Raw genomic sequence first — 18,018 nt, forward strand, 5'->3', positions numbered from 1 at the left:
TATTTGCCAATAACATCTGACTATTGTAGGAATCTCCAAATTCAAAGTATTATCCATCTGGTCTTTGCATATCTATACTGTAGAGTGATCAAGGGGGCAGGGATTTGTTTCATGTATTATCTGATTACTTGTAAAATTAATTTGAACAGTTAGACATTTACCAGAGTCAAATCCCTTTTTCATGCCTCCTGTTTGATGACTCTACCTGACATATAATGTCACCAACAAAGACACAGTCACAGCTTGAGTTAGTAACAGCATCATATTCCAGTTAGAGGAGCACATGCACCTAGATTTTATTGATCTAAGCTACCTAAACCAAGTTTCTGTGTGAACATACAGTGCAAGAAAAGTGTATCTTCAGGCCTCCTTAAGTGAATTAAGAACAAAAAACGGTGATGGCACACAACACAAAAACATGTGATGTAAGTGGGATGTGCAAGAGGTGCCACAGTGTAGGGGCGTGACATAAACAGTGAGGTGGCAACATTACCCACCTGGTGGGGGAGAAACCTCCAGGGAAATCTCAGGCAGGGTTGGGGCACCATTACTGTCTGGGGCAACACTTTCTGAGCATGTGACAAATATATTGGTGGATGGAGCAACTGCTTTAAATGAGCACAAAGCTTCAACATCTGCACTCATTCACACACTCAAGCAGGTTACCCACCTACCTGAACAAAGCCACACACCCTTCACCTCAACAAATTTTACTCTTTAGAGTTCTCAGTTTAAATGCATGAACAACCCCTTGTTGCTAGGAAACGGTAAAAACCCTCCCATCATGTGACCAAACAGTTTTTTAAATAAAGTTTGTGAAGGTAAGAACCTCATAAAGTGGTTAAATTTTTATTTCTTAAACATTTTTCACTCTTAAAAGGAAATATAGAATTAATATATTTCAATCATAAGTTTCATAAGAATTATTTTAAAATTTGCATTTGTGTATAGCACTCCCAAAGTAGCTGTTATTATAGCTTGGAACTATGCTACACAGATTTTTTTATTATTATTATTCTGTACAACGTTTTCTTCCACTTCACAATTTTCCACTTCTTTGAGTTGGTCATACAATCTAAATAAAATATATTGCAGCTTGAGGTTGTAATATAACAAAATGTGAAAAATATCAAGATGTATTAGTAGACCTGTCAAAATAAGCAATAAATCAATTAATCGCATAAATTAAAATTAGCTCAATAACTTAAATTTGCATGATTTATCTTTTGTCTCTTCATCTTCAGTATGGTGCTTTAACCTCAACTAGCCCATTTTGTGACGGGCAATTTTATTTACAAATTAATTTATTTGTTTTTGTTTGTTTATTTTGGATGTTTAAAATGTCTTCCAGTTCCAGTGTTAAATATTTGTTTGAGTTTAAAGTTTGTTGCTCTTTAATATGTTTTTGCATTACTATGCCATTACATTAATATGGTTTCAAAATAACAATACTATCATTTATCGCAATAACTTCTGGGACAATTTATCGTCCAGCAAAATTTATCGTGACAGGGCTAACTATTAGCGCTCTGCATCTATAAACACATCAGCTTTTTTATAGTGTTGAGCTATGAGCTAGTGGACAGAATTATTTATCTGAACGGTTCCCTGGATTATTTTTAGTTAAAGAGATGAGCTCTTCCCCCCTCGACCATGTTGGAGCCCCAAGATGCTCCGGCTCCAAGGTCAAACCCCCAGTCCCCACTAAAAGCTTGTTAGATGCCAGCAACTTGCTCACATGGGATGGCAGGGCCGTCAGCTGAAACAACAAAAGGGGATCAGCTGGTGTGGAAGAGGAATGCATGAGATGTTGACAGCCTCGCCACAGATAAGTCCGGAGAGCAGGAACACATCCATACTGCTGTCTATTGGCTCCACATTTACACTCGCATGTGTCTGTGTTGCCACTTTTACACCACTTTTTATCGTCAAGATGCATTTCTTTTTGTCCTGCACTCATGCAGATCTGTGCTGGCTTGTTTGATTTTGATTTTTGAAATTTTAACAGAGAGTTTCTATAAATGTATTGATTTTGATATTCCTGCTTTTCATTTGGTAGTTGTTAATTTTTGAACCAAACTGTGGAAGATTTGCCATCTTTTGGAGCTCTAATCTGCTTGCTAGTCTGTGAGGTGACCGTGAGATAAGACGTGCACTCACCTTCTGACTGGCCATTTGGCGTCTCGTCTGCAGAAAGACAAACAAAGCAACAGACAAGATAGTAAGACATCTTGTGTAATGTCTTTAATGCGATTATCACCTTTTTGTTTTCTTCTGTTTGAACACTTTGACCCCCACTTTGATACATGCTCACCATCAGCTTTGTTGTCTTTGTGCTGGATTATGGCACACACTCACAGTTGATTCTACATTACCTGAACTAATTAAAAAACTTTACAAATTTTACTTTACAACTTTACATTTACTTAGTAAATCTACTTGAGTAACGCGTTGGAAAAAGATTACTTTTAGGTCATTTTTACTACGCCGTGCTTTTTACTTGCTTAATTTCATTTTGAAGTATCGCTACTCTTACTTTAGTAAAATTTCTGGACGCTCTACCCACTGTGAGTAACTTCATTAAATAAAGAACAAACATGTTTTAACCAAAAATTCACACACCTGCAGTTTTTGTTAGTTTCATAAGTTTTGTATTGAAAGAAATTGATTTGGAAAAATGTTTATTTTCCTGGTTTTGTTATTATGTCCTATGAAATATTTTCATTCTGTTCTTTAAAATTCCAAAATTTCGATCTATATATACAGTATATCTTGTCTGCCTGATGTAATTTTAAAATATCAATCGTTTTTTACTCTTAATTTGGCTACTTTTTACATTTTATTGTTGAAGTAGTGCAACTCTTGAGTATAATTTTTGGGTGAAATTCTGTTTATGATGCAGGGCGATTTGTTGCCAACATATTTTCAGATTTTTCATGCATAGCTGCTTCAGCTAACACTTAGCATAGTAAAAATGTACCTCCTCAAATAGACTATGGAGTTATCCTAAAGGTGCTTCAACAAATGCTTCATATAATGCAACATTTTCAGTGAAATACAAACTGTATTCGCTTTTTTCCAGTTACCAGAGCCTATGCTTTTTCTCGTAGAAAATTAAAAATGGAATCAGATCAGCTAGGAAAGCAACTTGAAATACTTTGCTTTTGTAGGTTTTTAAAATAAACAGAGAAAATGTAAGAATGTCCTAATTTCAAAGATTTTTCTTTTCCAAGCTGAATAATCTGGATCTGTCTCAACACTCAGTTTTCATCTTTTAGATATGTTTGAAAAACCTCTAATGCCGAGCCAATAGAAGCTTATTGCAGCTGCTTTTGTCTGGGATTTTATTCTTTTGACTCTCACCTTTGACTTATCTCATAGTCAAAGGTGAGAGTCAGAATGGAGACAGGCCAGTAAATTCAGAGCTTTGCTTTTTGGCCCAGTTCTTTCTTAACCAATCAGAGCAACACCCATATTACTGAAGATGATATCGCTCTGTCTGCTGCTCCTAACATCACTCAGGAACAAGATACTTAGTACTGACACACTGCTGCTTGATCACCAGTATTAACACAACACCAACACCCCTACTGAAACTGTTGCACATCCACTCCCTACAATCTGCCTAAATGATTGAATTTTCTATATTAGTCATTTCATGATGGTGGAAATCCAAGTTCAAGTTGACCCTATTGTGTTAATCATTAGCTTAGAGTAGACCAAGAGACATTTGGTCTCACTTAACTTCAGACAGCAGGGGGAAAACGCTGTGTGTCTTTTTATTTGATGTATGTAAACTTCTGGTTTCAACTGTACATTAACAAATGTAATCTGAGAATGACCTGTGAATGGAAATAAACTAAAACTAACACTGAGCTCAGCATAAAGGCGTTGGAAACAGGATAGGGACAGGCTCAGAGGAAAAATGAAAAACATTTTTTGATGGAGAGATGCGGCCATATGGGAGAGTGAAGTTCAATCTCCAACTCATTAATTGAAGCACAATATTTTTGCATACTGATACTTTCAGAAAAGTTCTTCATTTGAGGTTGAAAATGAATATTTTAAAATAAAATAATAAATAAATAATAAAATTAAATTAAAATAAAATGCAAGGATAAGCACTGACTGAGCTACAACTTTTCTTTTGTTGGTATCTTATGTAGAATGGCATCGATACAAGTCTGATTGTTAACTCTCTTCTTAAAGGGTCCATTAGGCTTCCTTCTCAATCTCAAAATGAACCACTCGCCAGTCTCACTTCATAACAATGCGATGCTGGCCACTCGACCGCAATCCTGCACGGTCACATCATCCACCCAAGACTGAACCTCAGCCTCTTGGTCTCATCACCGCTGAGAAAATGAGTGTGGAGAAAGGTTTTGTTTTACCCCGGAGGGCTCCCAGTGCAGCTGACATGGCTGCAGGTATGTGCAGCTGTTGTCCGTGCTGGCCTGCAGACAGAAGGGCTCATATAGGCTCAAATGAGAGCCAAATTGCCACCAGCTTCATATTTTCCTTAAATAAACCTTTATGTTGTTGGCAAAGACAATCTGATAGCAAGACTGTTTGTTCCTAACATTGTCTTTTTCTATCTGTGACTCCTTTTGTCTTTGGCTAAAGTAGATGAGAAATGCCTTCAAGTGATAATTAACTGCTGACAGCCCTTCCCCTTTTTACCACAGGTTTGATTAATGATGTGATATCCCGTAACACAAAGCAACATGGCCAGAAGGCAGAGTCAGGAGAGACTGATGGATTGGATATAATAAATATCACAAGGTGAAGACATTGGTCTTGCTACTATTGATACTAAGAAGTTGTAAACAGTGCGGACAGCCCCAAAGGGCCATGTGGGCAAGTTTAATAGGGAAGTGCTTGACCTCTAAGTGATCCATCTTTAGCAGAAAGTGGCAGCGAGACGTCTGTGTTGGTGCGTGGCAGGAAAGGAGTAGGGGGAGAGGTTGGGCGGCAATAGTTGGAGATGGCACCGAACAAGGCATGGGGATTAAAAGTGCGTTCATTCTGAACTATTCCAGGGACAAGAATCTGTTTCCCAAGAGACCCCCAGACGACCATTTCTAATGTTGACTTGGGTGTCTAAAACAACAGCGCTGCCACCTCCCCCCCCCTTCGTCAGCTGTTCAGATTCATTTAAAGAACAATAGTTTTCCACTCATTTATCTGCTGGTTTGGTAGCTATTTTTGGGGAGAATTTGTTACAGATATTTGGGCTTTACTTTGTCATGGCTTAGTGTAATGTTGATTGCAGCAGATGGACACCAGAAGTTATTGTAATGTGTTTCTGATTCTAAAATCAATACCTTCTAAACCTTAAATGCACAAAGAAACAGACAAGAGTCGATCCACTGGGCTGACCAAGCCAGGCTTTGAGAACGCTAAACTCAGACAAGTTTCTACATTGAGTTTAAAAGGATTTTCTCTTCCATCTACAGCTTTTAAATTGTCTTAAAAAAACAACCAAAGAGCATTCATTGGAAGAAAAGTGTCAGATAAAAACACAGATCTCTGCGACTGAGTATTAGAGCCACACTAAGAAGTAAAAAACATAATATTATGAGAATAAAGTCATAATAATACGAGAATAAAATTTAAATAATACAAGAATGAACTCGTATTATTATGAGAGTTTAAAATAAACTGTGATCTCATGTTACATTAACATGACTTTATCCTTGTTATTTTCTAACTTTATTTTTTTTAGTATGGCCCTAATTCTTGTAGATTTAATTCTTGTAGATTTCTCCAAACAACTTTAAGGTACAGACGATTCTTTAGAATTACCATGAAACTTATTGGGATCTTGCTTCTCAAAACTTGTTCCTGATGAATTTGGACTGGATCTATTGGTTAAAGTCTCGTTTCACCATGTTTTTCTTTGCTAAATAGAGATCAGGACTGATTCTACCACAATAGCCAAAAATATGTTCATTGATGGCCAGATTTAGGTGGGAGCTTCCAGTTTGAGGTAAAATGATTTGCATCTGGCAAAGATTTATAGCTGCCATAAGCTGTGTTTCCATTACAAATGTGGACAAAACTTGGTCAATATTTTGCTAATGTTAAAAAAAAAAACTATTTTGAAACTGCTGTGTTTCCATTAAGCAAATTTATTTTCGAAATGTCAAATTGAGCAATTATACGGTCAATGGATCACAGCTATTGACTAAAACCTGGAGGAAAGTCAACCTGTTGTAACGAGTTCATCTCCAAGAACTAGATATTTTAAACCGTATAAAATTGGATCTGTAGTTTTGCTGAAGAAAAGCTCCTAAAGATCTTTAGTAGAACAAGAAAATCTTAATGAAAATTGTGATTTATCCTTTTGAGATGCCAGTTAAGTGGTAATGGAAATGTGTTAGAATCGTTCCCCGTTTCTCACCTTTAGTGATGTCTCACTGTGGTCAAATTATTAAACCAAGTCTTACTTTCAATGTCTGTTTTGGCTAAATCTGGACAGAGACTATGGGCAAAAACTCTAAATACAGAAAAGCACCAGTCAATCTTAAATAGCCATTAAAACTTGCATCTTTTGGCCAAACACTAAACAACACATTCAAGTTATTCTGTATGTATTTGAGTGGCCATAGACCTGGAGACGGCTTGCTAACGAGGAGTTAGCGAGGCGTAATGCCTATGATGACAGACACGAGCAGTGTACTGATGGACATGAAGGTACAGATGAAAACGGGTTTGCTGGGCGGGACAAAAGGTGGGTTGTGATGCTGTGGTTGGTTGAATTTGGATGTGGAGGGGGAAGGTCTCGACGGACAAAATAGGCCGTTCCTGCTTGGCTACACAAGTCATCAGGAAGGCATTTAGAGGATCTATCCCTTGTATGGCTTCTCTAAATTCAAATTGCATCATCCTTCCCGAGACATTTGCTTCACCAGATTCCTGCGCTGCTCTCCATCATCGAATCTTTCTCCAGTCAGGGTGCAACAACACTACCCATCCACACACCTCGGGTCAATTTTTGCACCAAAGATGGCAGAGACACGCATACATCAGTAATACAATACCACTGTCAAAGTCACTTTGAGGATTCCTGTGTACGAGCTGGCAGGCAAGCCGCAAAGTGATGGATCCCCTGCAGTGAGAAGCAACTATCTCTGCTCCCTCAAAGACGTATTAATAGAAATAAATTCTCTGTTTGCATCCCAGGTCCGTACTCTATTAAAGACGTTACTTTTTCACCCAGAATTTGGTTAAAACCAGCAGAGCAGCAGGTGTTGTTTGGATTTTTTTAAATGCATGAAGGCAGTTTATAATCAGGACTCCTACCTTTCTTTGTTGGCTCTGGCATCTTGAGCCGGCTTTCAAGAAAGCTTTAGATTTCTGCAGGTAGATGTAGTCAGTGGGTGTGACTTTAAGTCTTTGGACTCGGCTTAGTCCAGGTAAACAAAATGGTGATGATGATGAGAGTTTAAAAGAAACGATGATCCTCTTAAACAGCAGCTGATGAGGATGAGTCTTAGTAGGGGGGAGACTGGAGGACCAGTGGCAGATCCAGGGGGGGGCCCGGCTTTCAGGGTTTATATTGAGAAGAGGAATGCTCCTCCTCTCCGTTTGTGGAGCTTTGTGCTGCAATTATAGCTCAGTTAGTGTGTAAAATAATCCAAAAATTACTAGATTTTTATGTCCTTGGCTCATAAATATCATACCTTCACGTTCCTAAAGTAATAATAGTGATTGTTTGTGCCTAAAACATCTTGTTTTTTTGTTGTTGCCATAATCACTTTTGGCCACAAAAAAAAGTGACTTTGGCTATTATTTCAGGAAGCTAAAACCTTAAACAAATGTCATGTTAAATCCATTAGTGTAAATGACACAATCAATTTAAACAGCAAAGTATTGAAGACGGCTGTTTACATCTAGTTAGTAAATTTATTTCAAGGTTTTCAAGCTCTTTTTAGGAAGATTGACTGAAATCAAACTATTTTCAGCCTCCATTTGTTCAGAATGTGAAATTATCTCTGTCCCTTGAATTTCTGAGATAAGTATTTGCTGATGTTATTGTAGCTGTATTTTAGTTTCGTTGAGCTCCTCCTGCTTATTTTGGGGTTATTCCCTTGAGAGATGAACAATAGCAGGACTGTGGGATATAAAAGGAAAAGGTGTCGTCATTGTCACGGGTCTCAGGCTGACGTCATGTATTCTCAAAGTGCAGCACATTCAGGGAATCTGTTGATTTATATTGTAAGAAAAGTTAAACATGACAAGCAGGGAGCTGGTTCAGATTCCTGATATCAATTTAATCCAGGTGGAATGCTTGCCAAGAACAGCAGGCTTACCAACCCAGAGAATAAATACAGGGGAGATGCCTGGAGGGAGGCAAAATGCTCTATACTTAGAAAGCCATCATAAACCTTGACATTTGACACGTGCATGTGGAGAATATTGTGAATTATAATAGTCCTGGTTGAACCGTTTGGCTCATCAAACGTAAATGATATGTCAGGTCTGAGCTTTGATGGGGTTAAAGAGAGATTAAATGCCAAAGCTGCAGGAAATACGACCGACAATAAGCCCAGAACTCTACAGTTCAACATGAATGCTCAAACTTCTGGAGGGATTCTAACTCCAACAAAGTTGCTTTTGATTAAATTTGTTGCTTTGTATTTTTATTCAGTCCCACCTGGGTCAATTCTTTGCAGAACTGCACTTTGCTGCAAATACAGCTTCAAGTCTTGTTGTATTTGGTAAATTTGATCATCAACAGATTGAGTTTTCCCCATTTCTTTCAATTCAAGCCCAGTCTGCTGTAAACAAATCTTCAATTTTATTTAGTTCTGCATTTTTATGGTTGTTGTCCTGATAGAAGTTGAACAACTGCCCCTGTCTCTAGATTTTTGCAGCCTCTAAATGTTAGCTTTTGTCTGGTTTTACTGGGTCTTATTCAGGGTATTGGATTCAAATGCAGGCCACACTATTCAGATTTTACTTTGTAAACATTGTATCTCTTCCTTCCACTTTACAATTATTATTTAGTAACTATGTATATCACATGCAAATACATAAAAGTTTGTGGTTATAATGTGAGAAAATGTTGGAAAAACTTTTGTAATTTCATTTTTTTCAGACTTCCACATTTGCGTTTCAGTAAATGGTGGATATGGGGAAGTGGGCCTGACGCTGGCTGTCCAGTTGGTAATTCTTGCAACATAAGAAGAAACCGAAACACGAAGGAGCAGCTTTGAGAAGGACTACACTGACACCCTCTGGTTTATAAGGTACGTGTCGACTTCCTCCATATTTCATCCAGCTGAGAGCAAACACCAACTACCTAGTTTCAAAAATAAAAACAGATTCGGATTCACTGACACTGTTTGTGGTTGAGACTCAAACCTCAGAGACTTTCTGTGCAAACACAATAATCAGAGGACATCATTCAATCAGAATGAGGGAGACATTTTTAATGCTACCAGGCGGCATTAACAGGATTTCGATTGCAAACAAAACATTTTTCCTTTATTTTAAGAAAAATAATCTGTACAAGTACTTTTTCATCAATTTAAAGAAATTATTGACTTGAATCAATCTCCCATTTCTTGCTGAAAAGTTACTTCTGCGTTAATTTTGTCTTATTTTGAGCATACTAAGTTATTTATACTAGAAACTAGACCAAAAATACTTGGTAATATTTTGAGGTTTTGCAGTGCAACACAGTTGATTGTTTGTTTTATTTTGTAAATCTAAATTCGCTGGTTGACCTTTGATGACCTCTAGAAACATTTATTAGTATCCTTAAAATGATAATGTCTCGAGCAAAAATGTAGTTTAAAGAAGCTGGGGTTCCCAACTTCACCCAACTTTATGTTAGTGTGGGTGCACTGTAAAAACACAAAATCTTACCAAATATATTTTGTCTAATTTCCAGTGCAAGATATAGGAGCTTGTTTTAAGTAAATAATTCCTTAATACTGTTGAAAAGGTACCATTGGCAGATTATTTCACTTATAACATAAAAAATGTCTTATTATAATTTGACTGTGGAATTAGCACTTTAAGATTAAGAAATTATTTACTTAAAAGAAGTTAATACTTTTTGCTGAAAAGTTACTTGTAAGTTAGTTTTGTCTTATTTCAAGTGAACTGAAATAGTTGACCAAAGGTACTTGGTAAGATTTTGTGTTTTTGCAGTGCACTTCAGTCATTTCATCATAATGTATTTTTACTCTAGTGCAGATATATTAGCAGACTTAAAATAAGACAAAATTAACTTATATGTAACTTTTCAAAAAGATAAAAGAGCTTCTTTTAAGTCAGTAATTCTTTAACATTCATGAAAAAGTACAAGTTCCACTAACAAAATATTTAACTTAAAATAAGACGTTATAATAATTCTCATCAATATTAAGAAATTATCTACTTAAAACAAGCTCGCATATCTTGCTGAAAAGTTATTTGTAAGTTAGTTTTATGTTATTTCAAGTGTACTAAAATATTTGCAATACAAACTAAGATTGTGCTGTTGCATTGTGTATGTAAATGTCTTAGCCTGTGTGTATAATTTTGAAAATACACCATACCATACCATACCAACTTTATTTATAAAGCACTTTAAAACAACCACAGCTGATACAAAGTGCTGTACATCAAAACACAACATAACAATAAAAAAAAAAAAAAAAAGTACACAGTACACAACACATTTAAACTTATTCAAGTAATTTCTAGAAAAAGAACCATTCAATTACACCCATGTTGGTTTTGTGCATCACATGTTTTTTGAGAGGAATTACAGCAAAGTGTACTTAAACTACAAATTTAACATAACAGCAAGTTTTTATTTAGTTCTGTATTTACACCACAGTAAAATGTGAAAAGAGGGAGAGTACAGTATAGATCTACGGATCTCCTCCGTGACCCTTCTGCAGCGATATCAGCGTGTCCCGGCTGAACTGGTAGGTGAGTTTTTTCTTCACCTTGAAGATGTGACCCGACCGGGCGTAGTTCCTCAGAGCGCGGGACATCTTCTGGTACGTCATGGGCCTCTTGTTACCCTTCCTCTGGCCCCAGAGCACCGCCACCTGGTCCTTGTTCCTGGAGGAGAAGCTGAACACGCCGGCCGGCGCCGGCGCCCAGGACAAGCAGTGGGCCATGCTCGGGTCCTGCAGCATCTCAAACAGGAAGTGGAAGAGCCGCAGCCTTCTACCTGCAGGTGTTGAGCAAACTGTGAGCGGCACACGTGATGAAAGGGAATTTAAAAGGGAGAGGTAAAATAGAAAATTCACAGCAGTTAATGCTGGTTACAGTTAATCATTCCCTCAACTACATCCATTCCCAGAAAATCTCTTAAGAGATCATAGACCTGTATGTCAGAGGCCAGGACTTGTAAACACTGCGGTTATCTGATAGATATGTAAAATAAGCTAGTGCGCTAAGCCAAGCACAGCTCCATTGTGTTTTACAGTAAAGGGCAGGTCTCTTATTTGCTCTCTTGGTATTATTTCCCCCAGGCTAATTCCAACTGTGACAATAACAGTGTCTAATGACCAGAAAAAAGGAGAACTCACCCCTCCCTGCTGCAGCGGCTGGGTGTTTGGGTGATTGTCTCGCTGAAACAAAGTTTGGCACTGACCCACACTCAGACAATGTCGCTGTTGTGTTTTGGCCAAAGACGGCTCGGGCATCATGGTTTAGGAAGGTCTGAAATACAGGTTTGACGTCCTTTGATGGAGTCAGAAAATTAAAATGTCAACAAAAAACTAATTTAATTCACTAATTTAGTTTAAAACATGCAGCTTGCATAGATTTTGAACATCTGAACAACATTTCAGGCCTTTTTTTTTTCCTGAGATAAAATCAGACATTCAACCTGCACCAACCTACACTTTTTCCTTCCACTAAATTTCCTATTAAACTCTAGTATACAGCCATCTTAAGACTGATTTAATAGGCCCTTGCATAAGATTTCTGTATTAAAAACTATTTTTTTAATGTAATATTCAGATTTTTGGTTTTTCATAAGCTTAGTTCAAATTGTCAAAATTCATGGTGACTCTACACATAAATGTTCCTTTTTAAATTAAATTACTAAGCTAAATTAACATTTTACTCATATTACATTTAGCTGCACCTGTGAAAAGACTTCATAGTTACTTTAATATGTTTAACATTAATGGGGAAACAAACGTGCTTGTGTGTGTGTGTGGGGGGGGGGGGGGGGGGGGGGTGCGTGTGTGTGTGTGTGTGTGCGTGTGTGCTTACAGATGCATCATGGTATGCCCAGCTTTCATCACAGGTTTGTTCCACAGCCACATCTCCTCCATGCACAGGCTCAACTAAATCAAAAGATTTATTTTCTGCTGAAAAAAAAAAAATGTTAAAACAAAATCAATTGAAATTAGGTAATAAAATTAACCTCTAGTTGTTTTTCGTACCATTTTCTGGAATGCTTTGTCTGTAGTATTCCTCCAGAAACTCTAAAATCACTTCCAAGTCAGACTGAGTGTCCTGGAAAGAATTCTGATACAGTTTTAAAAAATAATATTAGGACATAATTAATGCAGTCAAAGTGAAGCTTGTGTTCTCTTTACCATCACCGATGAATATCTGGCGTTGTTCAGTCTTTGCAGTCTCACCCAGGTGACTCTGAGACGCGCAGCCCTTCTTATACCCTCCCATGTTAGCACATCACCAAACGTCTTCTGCAGCCTGAACTCCCTGAAACAATGACCAGCGATCCCACAAAACCCCCCGACTGCGCCACCAGGCAGCTCACCGACACTGACCACATCCTCCCCGCTGGAGCAGATAAGACCCAGAACGGGAGGCAGCCTTAACGCAGCACTCCGATTTCAGGAAAAAAAACACTTTTCCTCAGGATGTGTCTAAATTTTTATGTTTTCTGTTGTAATAATTCATTCATGAAGGAAGAAAACGCAGCAATGCAGAATTTTTTTTTTTTTTTTTGCAAATGTAGAACATTTATTAAAACATTTAAAATACATGTTTTTATTAGCAAGTTTGTTTTTACAAATAAATCAACTTCAAAATAAATGGTGATATTTATTCCACCTTTATGTATTTTTGGCTAAAGTAGTCACATTTTCAAACATATTTCAATATAATTTTAAAGACATTCAACAGGAATTAAAGTTTAAATAGCTTAATTGTCAAATTAGATACTTTTCCTCAGGATGTGTTTGAGTTTTTATTTACTCTGCGTGGCTTTTGTAATAATTCATTACGAATGAGAAGTTTAGAAATAACTGAAAGTCAGAAAGAAAGAATAAGGATGCTGTTTTTCCCCCCCAAATGTAAAACATTTATTGAAACAATTAAAATAAATGTTTTTATCAACAAATTGTTGTTACAAATAAATCAGCTTCCTAATAAATGGTCGAATTCTAATATATTTTTTCCCACTTTTAGATATTTTAGGCCTAACATTTAATATTTTCAAAATTTTTAAATATTTTAAAAAGTTTTCAATAAGGATTAAACCTTAAGAGTTCAAATTATATAGATGTAAAGCTTATTTTTATTGTTTAACAGTGATGGTTTGATGCCCTGCAGGAGATCTATAGATAATCTCTTTATCTGATCTCATGTTAGGTGATTTTATTAAATGCCACTGGAAATTTTAAAAGGTCAGCTCAATAATAATACAATGTACGCTTTATAACTTGCATGAACAGAGCTGTTTTCCACTATTAAATTAGTATAACTGTGGAAATAAACAACACATCGAATAAAATATACAGTTATCAAAACAGTTGTGAGAGAAAAATGTGTTTCTTCATGTAGAACCAAAATAGCTCAGATAAAAAAGGCTTCAAAATAAGGATGCATATCAAAACGAGAACATAATCTACTTCAATTTCAACATCATTTTTGACAATATTTACAGATTATTTACAGAAACTGCTGAAATAACTGGACCACATCGCGTGCTTCTTTTAGCTGATCATCCACAGAACATTTAGATGCAACATGCAGACAAGAGTCTTTTAAAGAGTCCCTCCAAACGAGAAACGTTTTCAGGATCTGCTGCCTGTCGGCTCACAGTTTGGCTGAACTGTGTGAGATGAAGCTCGCCGCCAGGTCGTAGTCTTCCTGAAGCTGGTAGTGTCCGTACCAGCCGTGCCAGTCCGCCGCCGACCCGGGGTAGCTCTGCTCGGACGGGCTTTCCTGCCGACTGTGGGCGTCGTCCTGCACAGACGGGCCCTGCAGGTGCATGGGTACCTGCACCGAGCCTAGCCTGTGCAGGATGTCCGGGTTGAACTGGTAGGTGAGCTTGCGGCGCACTTTGACGATCTCGCCGGTGCGGCTGTAGTTTCTCAGGGCTCTTGCCATCTTCTGGTAGGTCATGGTCTTGCGGTTGCCCTTGCGCTGGCCCCAGCACTCAGCCAGCTTCTCTTTGTTCTTGGAGATGAAGTGAAACGTGCCGCTGCTGCTGTCCGTCCACTGTATCGAGTCGCCCATGCTGGGGTCGTTCAGGGCTTCATGGAGATACTCGTACAACCTGAGCTTCTTACGTCCTGCCGACATGGATTTTACACCTCTTTAGTGCTGATTAAACATCAAAAGTTGCTCTCTTACACTGCAAAAACGCTAAATCTTAACAGTTTCTAGTTCATGTAACTTAGTACACTTAAAAAAAAGACAAAACTAACTTAAAAATAGCTTTCCAGTAAGATATAGGAGCTTGTTTAAGTTAATAATTCCTTAATATTGATGAAAAAGTTCTAGTTCCATTGGCAGTTTATGAAACTAGTACTTGTTCTTCAATATTAAGGAATTATTGACTTAAAACAAGCTCATATTTCTTGCTGAAAAGGTTCTCGAAGGTTAGTACGCTTGAAATTAGACAAAACTGACTGAGAAGTAACTTTTCAATAAGATTTAAATAAATAATTCCTTAAAATTGATGAAAAAGTTCTAATTCCAGATTATTGAATTTATAACATGGAAAAAATGTCTTATTTTAAGTTAAATAATCAGCCAGTGGAAATAGAACTTTTTTTAAAATCAATTTTAAGGGATTATTTATTTAATTATTTATTTATTTTACCTTGAACAAGCTCCTATATCTTGCTTAAAAGTTACTTGTAAGTTAGTTTTGTGCAAAGATGTTTGCATTAGAAACTAGAAGAAAAAATGTCACCTTTCTAAAATAATCGCCTAAAGTGATTTTGGAAAAAGAAAAAATCACTACTTCTTTCATTCCAAAAGATGATTTAGTCCAAAAAAAGCATTCATTTTTTGCCTAAAACATTTTAGGAAGGTGACAAAATCTTTGGTAAGATTTTGTGTTTTTGCAGATTAAAAGCCTGAACATGAAATCACCTTTGCTGTTCCTCTGCGGTGGGAGGATGGGGCAGAAATGCGGTGAATCGTTCTGCACCGAGTGGCTCAACGAGACGTCAGGGATGACCTGAGGCCAGGAGTGCTGCTAAGAGATTCAAGATTTAATGTTAAAATTAAGACTGAAGTTCATCATTTTACAAAAAGCAGGCACTTTGCAACACTTACAGGCATTTCGCTCCAGTTGTAGCCTACAGCTGGGATGTCAGATTGGTGTGCGAAGACGTGGTAGGACATCTGAACCTGCAGAGACGACGGCTGGCTGCTCAACGTCTCGAAATATTTGCACTCTAGAAGATAAATAAAATTAAAAATTGTATTCATTGAACATGTTTTTTACCTCTTGAGATAAAAAAGAGACAGGACGTACCTGGATCGTAGTATGCATTGTGTGAATGCTGCTGGATCACATCTATTGCATCCTGAAAGTGTTGGTTGATATCAGGGTCTAAAGACGTCTGGGAAAAAAAACAGAAATCAGGCTTAAAATAGAAAAAAGTTTAGTAAATGACCATCCTGGTTGTGTATGTAAAGGATTCTTACAACTCACCATCTTATAGGTCGGAGTGTTTCCCTCAGAGGAGGCCATTTCTGTCCTAATAATGGTGCAGGTACACATCTTGCACAGGTATATATACCTATGCAGAACTCCAGCACCTCCGCCACATTAATAGGCAGAGTGGCAGGTCAATTTAAATGCGTTAATGTCGCACACTTCTTCTTTCCTGGTAGCACAGATAATGCTGAGCAAATCTCTCCCCCACAGGATTGCCAAGATCACAATCTACAAACAACAAAAAGTTCTTTTCTGTGCAAACTTAAGCCAGGAATACCACCAATTTGCAGCCTGACCAAAGAATTTGCATACTGGGCTCTTGACGTATATCTAATATACACATCTGCGTTTAAAGCTGCAGGTTAAGGGCTGAATTTCTCATATTTTCTTGAGTTTTTTTCAAATGTGTGGATTTTTCACTTTCAGTTATCAGCTTTATTTTACACAAAAAGCTACTTTCGACATCAAACTGCAGCGCTTAAGCCGAAAATGAGGCAATAAAAGTCAAGACCAATTAAACACCCTATTTGCCCCAACACTATAAACACTTCTGGTCGTGATTGTATAAGTTAATGGTTAATGCTGCGCTGGCTACTGCACGGCCGACTCGTGTCTTTCTTTGCCCAACAGAGTCCGCCCTGCTGTTCAAATAAACAGTCCTTTTTTTGAGAAGTTAATTTATCTCTCCACTCCAGTTTTAAATATCAACTGACTCGTTCCTGAAGTTCCCCTTTCGGCCCGGAGCGCTTCGCGGCACACACCGCTCAGACAAAAGAGTTGGACATGCATGGATTAATGTGTGAATAAAAGGTTACATAATCAGCTTTCAAGAATGTGAAGGGATTTATATGAATAAATATTAAGATTTTCACTCTTTAAGCTGGTTTTTCTGTTAATTTCAAGCAATAAATACACAGTATCACAGGAAATGACCATGTTGTCTGGAAGCATGCAGGCGTGCGTGTGGGGGTGTGTGTGTGTGGGGGTGCGTGTGTGTGTGTGTGTATTTAGACGTGTGTTTCCTGCCGGTGCAGCAGGCTGATAAAAACAAAGAACCACAAACCTTTTCCCCCTCTCCCACTCCATCTTTCCCTGCTCCCATTCAGGGTGAAGCTCCATAAATTAGAGACCACAAGCTGTCGGCCTGCAGCTGAAACTGATGTTTGGTTACTTTCTTTAATATTATATAACTTTTTGTTCAAATATCCCACTTATCTAAAAAATAATACTGAATTTCAAGCATTTTTTGCAAAAAAACTTTACTTGATTTTGCTGTATTTTACTGCCTTTTTATGAAAAAAAGCATTTATTTAAAGCTTTTTATGCAACTCCTTTTATTGAAAATGTGTATAATCTATTGTTCAAATGTTCTACTCAACTAAAATATAACCCCAAATTTTACACTTTGTTTGCAAAAACCTTTCTTTTGAGAACATTTTAGAAATTTGCTGTGTTTTATATTTATAACTACTTGTTCAATTTGAATAATATTATATAACCCACTGTTCAAATATCCAGTTTGTCTAAAAAAATCCATAATTTCACACCTTTTTTCCAAAAATACTTTAGTTTTAAGAACATTGTTTAGTACATTTGCAATACATTGATGCATTTTTATACAAAAAATATTTCATTTATAGCTATTTATGCAAATCCTCCTATTAGGTTGATATATTATACTCTGTTGTTCAAATAATTTCTTTTTCTCAAAAATAGTCACGAATTTCACAACAGTTTAGCAAAAAAAAATAGTTTTAAGAACTCTGTTTTATAAATTTACTGCATTTTTATGTAAAAAGGCATTTATTTATAACTATTTGTGCAGCTACTAGCCATTGTTCAAATATCCCACTTACCTAAAAAAAAGAAAAATCCATAAGTTCACACCTTTTTTTGAAAAAAAAAAAAAAATCAGTTTTAAGAACATTATTTCATAAATTTGCTGTGTTTTTCTACATTTTTATGCAAACCAGCATTTGTTTACAGTTATTTGTGCTGCTTCCTCTGTACATTAGTTGCTGGTAGAGATGTGTCCCATATGATGTTTTGTAAGAGGAAACATGAGATGATGTCATTTCCTCCAGAGATGAAATCATCAAGTCAAAGTCTGTAAACACAGAATGCTT

At 37.0% G+C, this 18,018-nt stretch overlaps 3 protein-coding genes across 11 annotated transcripts in view; all 3 read right to left on the reverse strand.

Annotated features, from left to right (window-relative positions):
- Nucleotides 1–7,542, reverse strand: part of mybpc1 (myosin binding protein C1) — a 145,323-nt gene extending 137,781 nt beyond the window's left edge. For 6 of the 8 annotated variants that reach the window (XM_032588963.1, XM_032588962.1, XM_032588961.1 and 3 more), the window contains exons 1-3: nt 7,306–7,542; nt 2,161–2,187; nt 498–569 (exon numbers count right to left, since the gene is read on the reverse strand). In XM_032588963.1, coding sequence (XP_032444854.1) covers nt 498–569; nt 2,161–2,187; nt 7,306–7,327 — 121 coding nt within the window. In that variant the 5' untranslated portion in view covers nt 7,328–7,542. The remainder of the gene's footprint in view (nt 1–497; nt 570–2,160; nt 2,188–7,305) is intronic. The other 2 variants (XM_032588965.1, XM_032588959.1) reach the window with 1 other exon arrangement.
- A 3,160-nt stretch (nt 7,543–10,702) lies between these two features.
- spi2 (Spi-2 proto-oncogene) lies at nt 10,703–11,660 on the reverse strand. The gene is made up of 2 exons (XM_032590159.1): nt 11,541–11,660; nt 10,703–11,273 (listed from the first exon to the last, which is right to left on the reverse strand). Exons 1-2 carry the CDS (start codon nt 11,658–11,660, stop codon nt 10,872–10,874), a joined length of 522 nt encoding a protein of 173 aa, XP_032446050.1. The 3' UTR covers nt 10,703–10,871.
- A 1,607-nt stretch (nt 11,661–13,267) lies between these two features.
- Nucleotides 13,268–16,009, reverse strand: spic (Spi-C transcription factor (Spi-1/PU.1 related)). Of its 2 annotated transcripts, none has more exons than XM_032588814.1 (5): nt 15,887–16,009; nt 15,707–15,794; nt 15,505–15,626; nt 15,319–15,421; nt 13,268–14,510 (listed from the first exon to the last, which is right to left on the reverse strand). In XM_032588814.1, exons 1-5 carry the CDS (start codon nt 15,953–15,955, stop codon nt 14,032–14,034), a joined length of 861 nt encoding a protein of 286 aa, XP_032444705.1. In that variant the 5' UTR covers nt 15,956–16,009; the 3' UTR covers nt 13,268–14,031. The 2 variants fall into 2 exon arrangements, with proteins under 2 accessions (XP_032444705.1, XP_032444704.1); XM_032588813.1 differs by having other exon boundaries at nt 15,319–15,424.
- Between the last annotated feature and the right edge of the window lie 2,009 nt (nt 16,010–18,018).

The sequence above is a fragment of the Xiphophorus hellerii genome, chromosome 17 (assembly GCF_003331165.1).
Source record: "Xiphophorus hellerii strain 12219 chromosome 17, Xiphophorus_hellerii-4.1, whole genome shotgun sequence".
In the NCBI taxonomy this organism is placed as follows: Eukaryota; Metazoa; Chordata; class Actinopteri; order Cyprinodontiformes; family Poeciliidae; genus Xiphophorus; species Xiphophorus hellerii.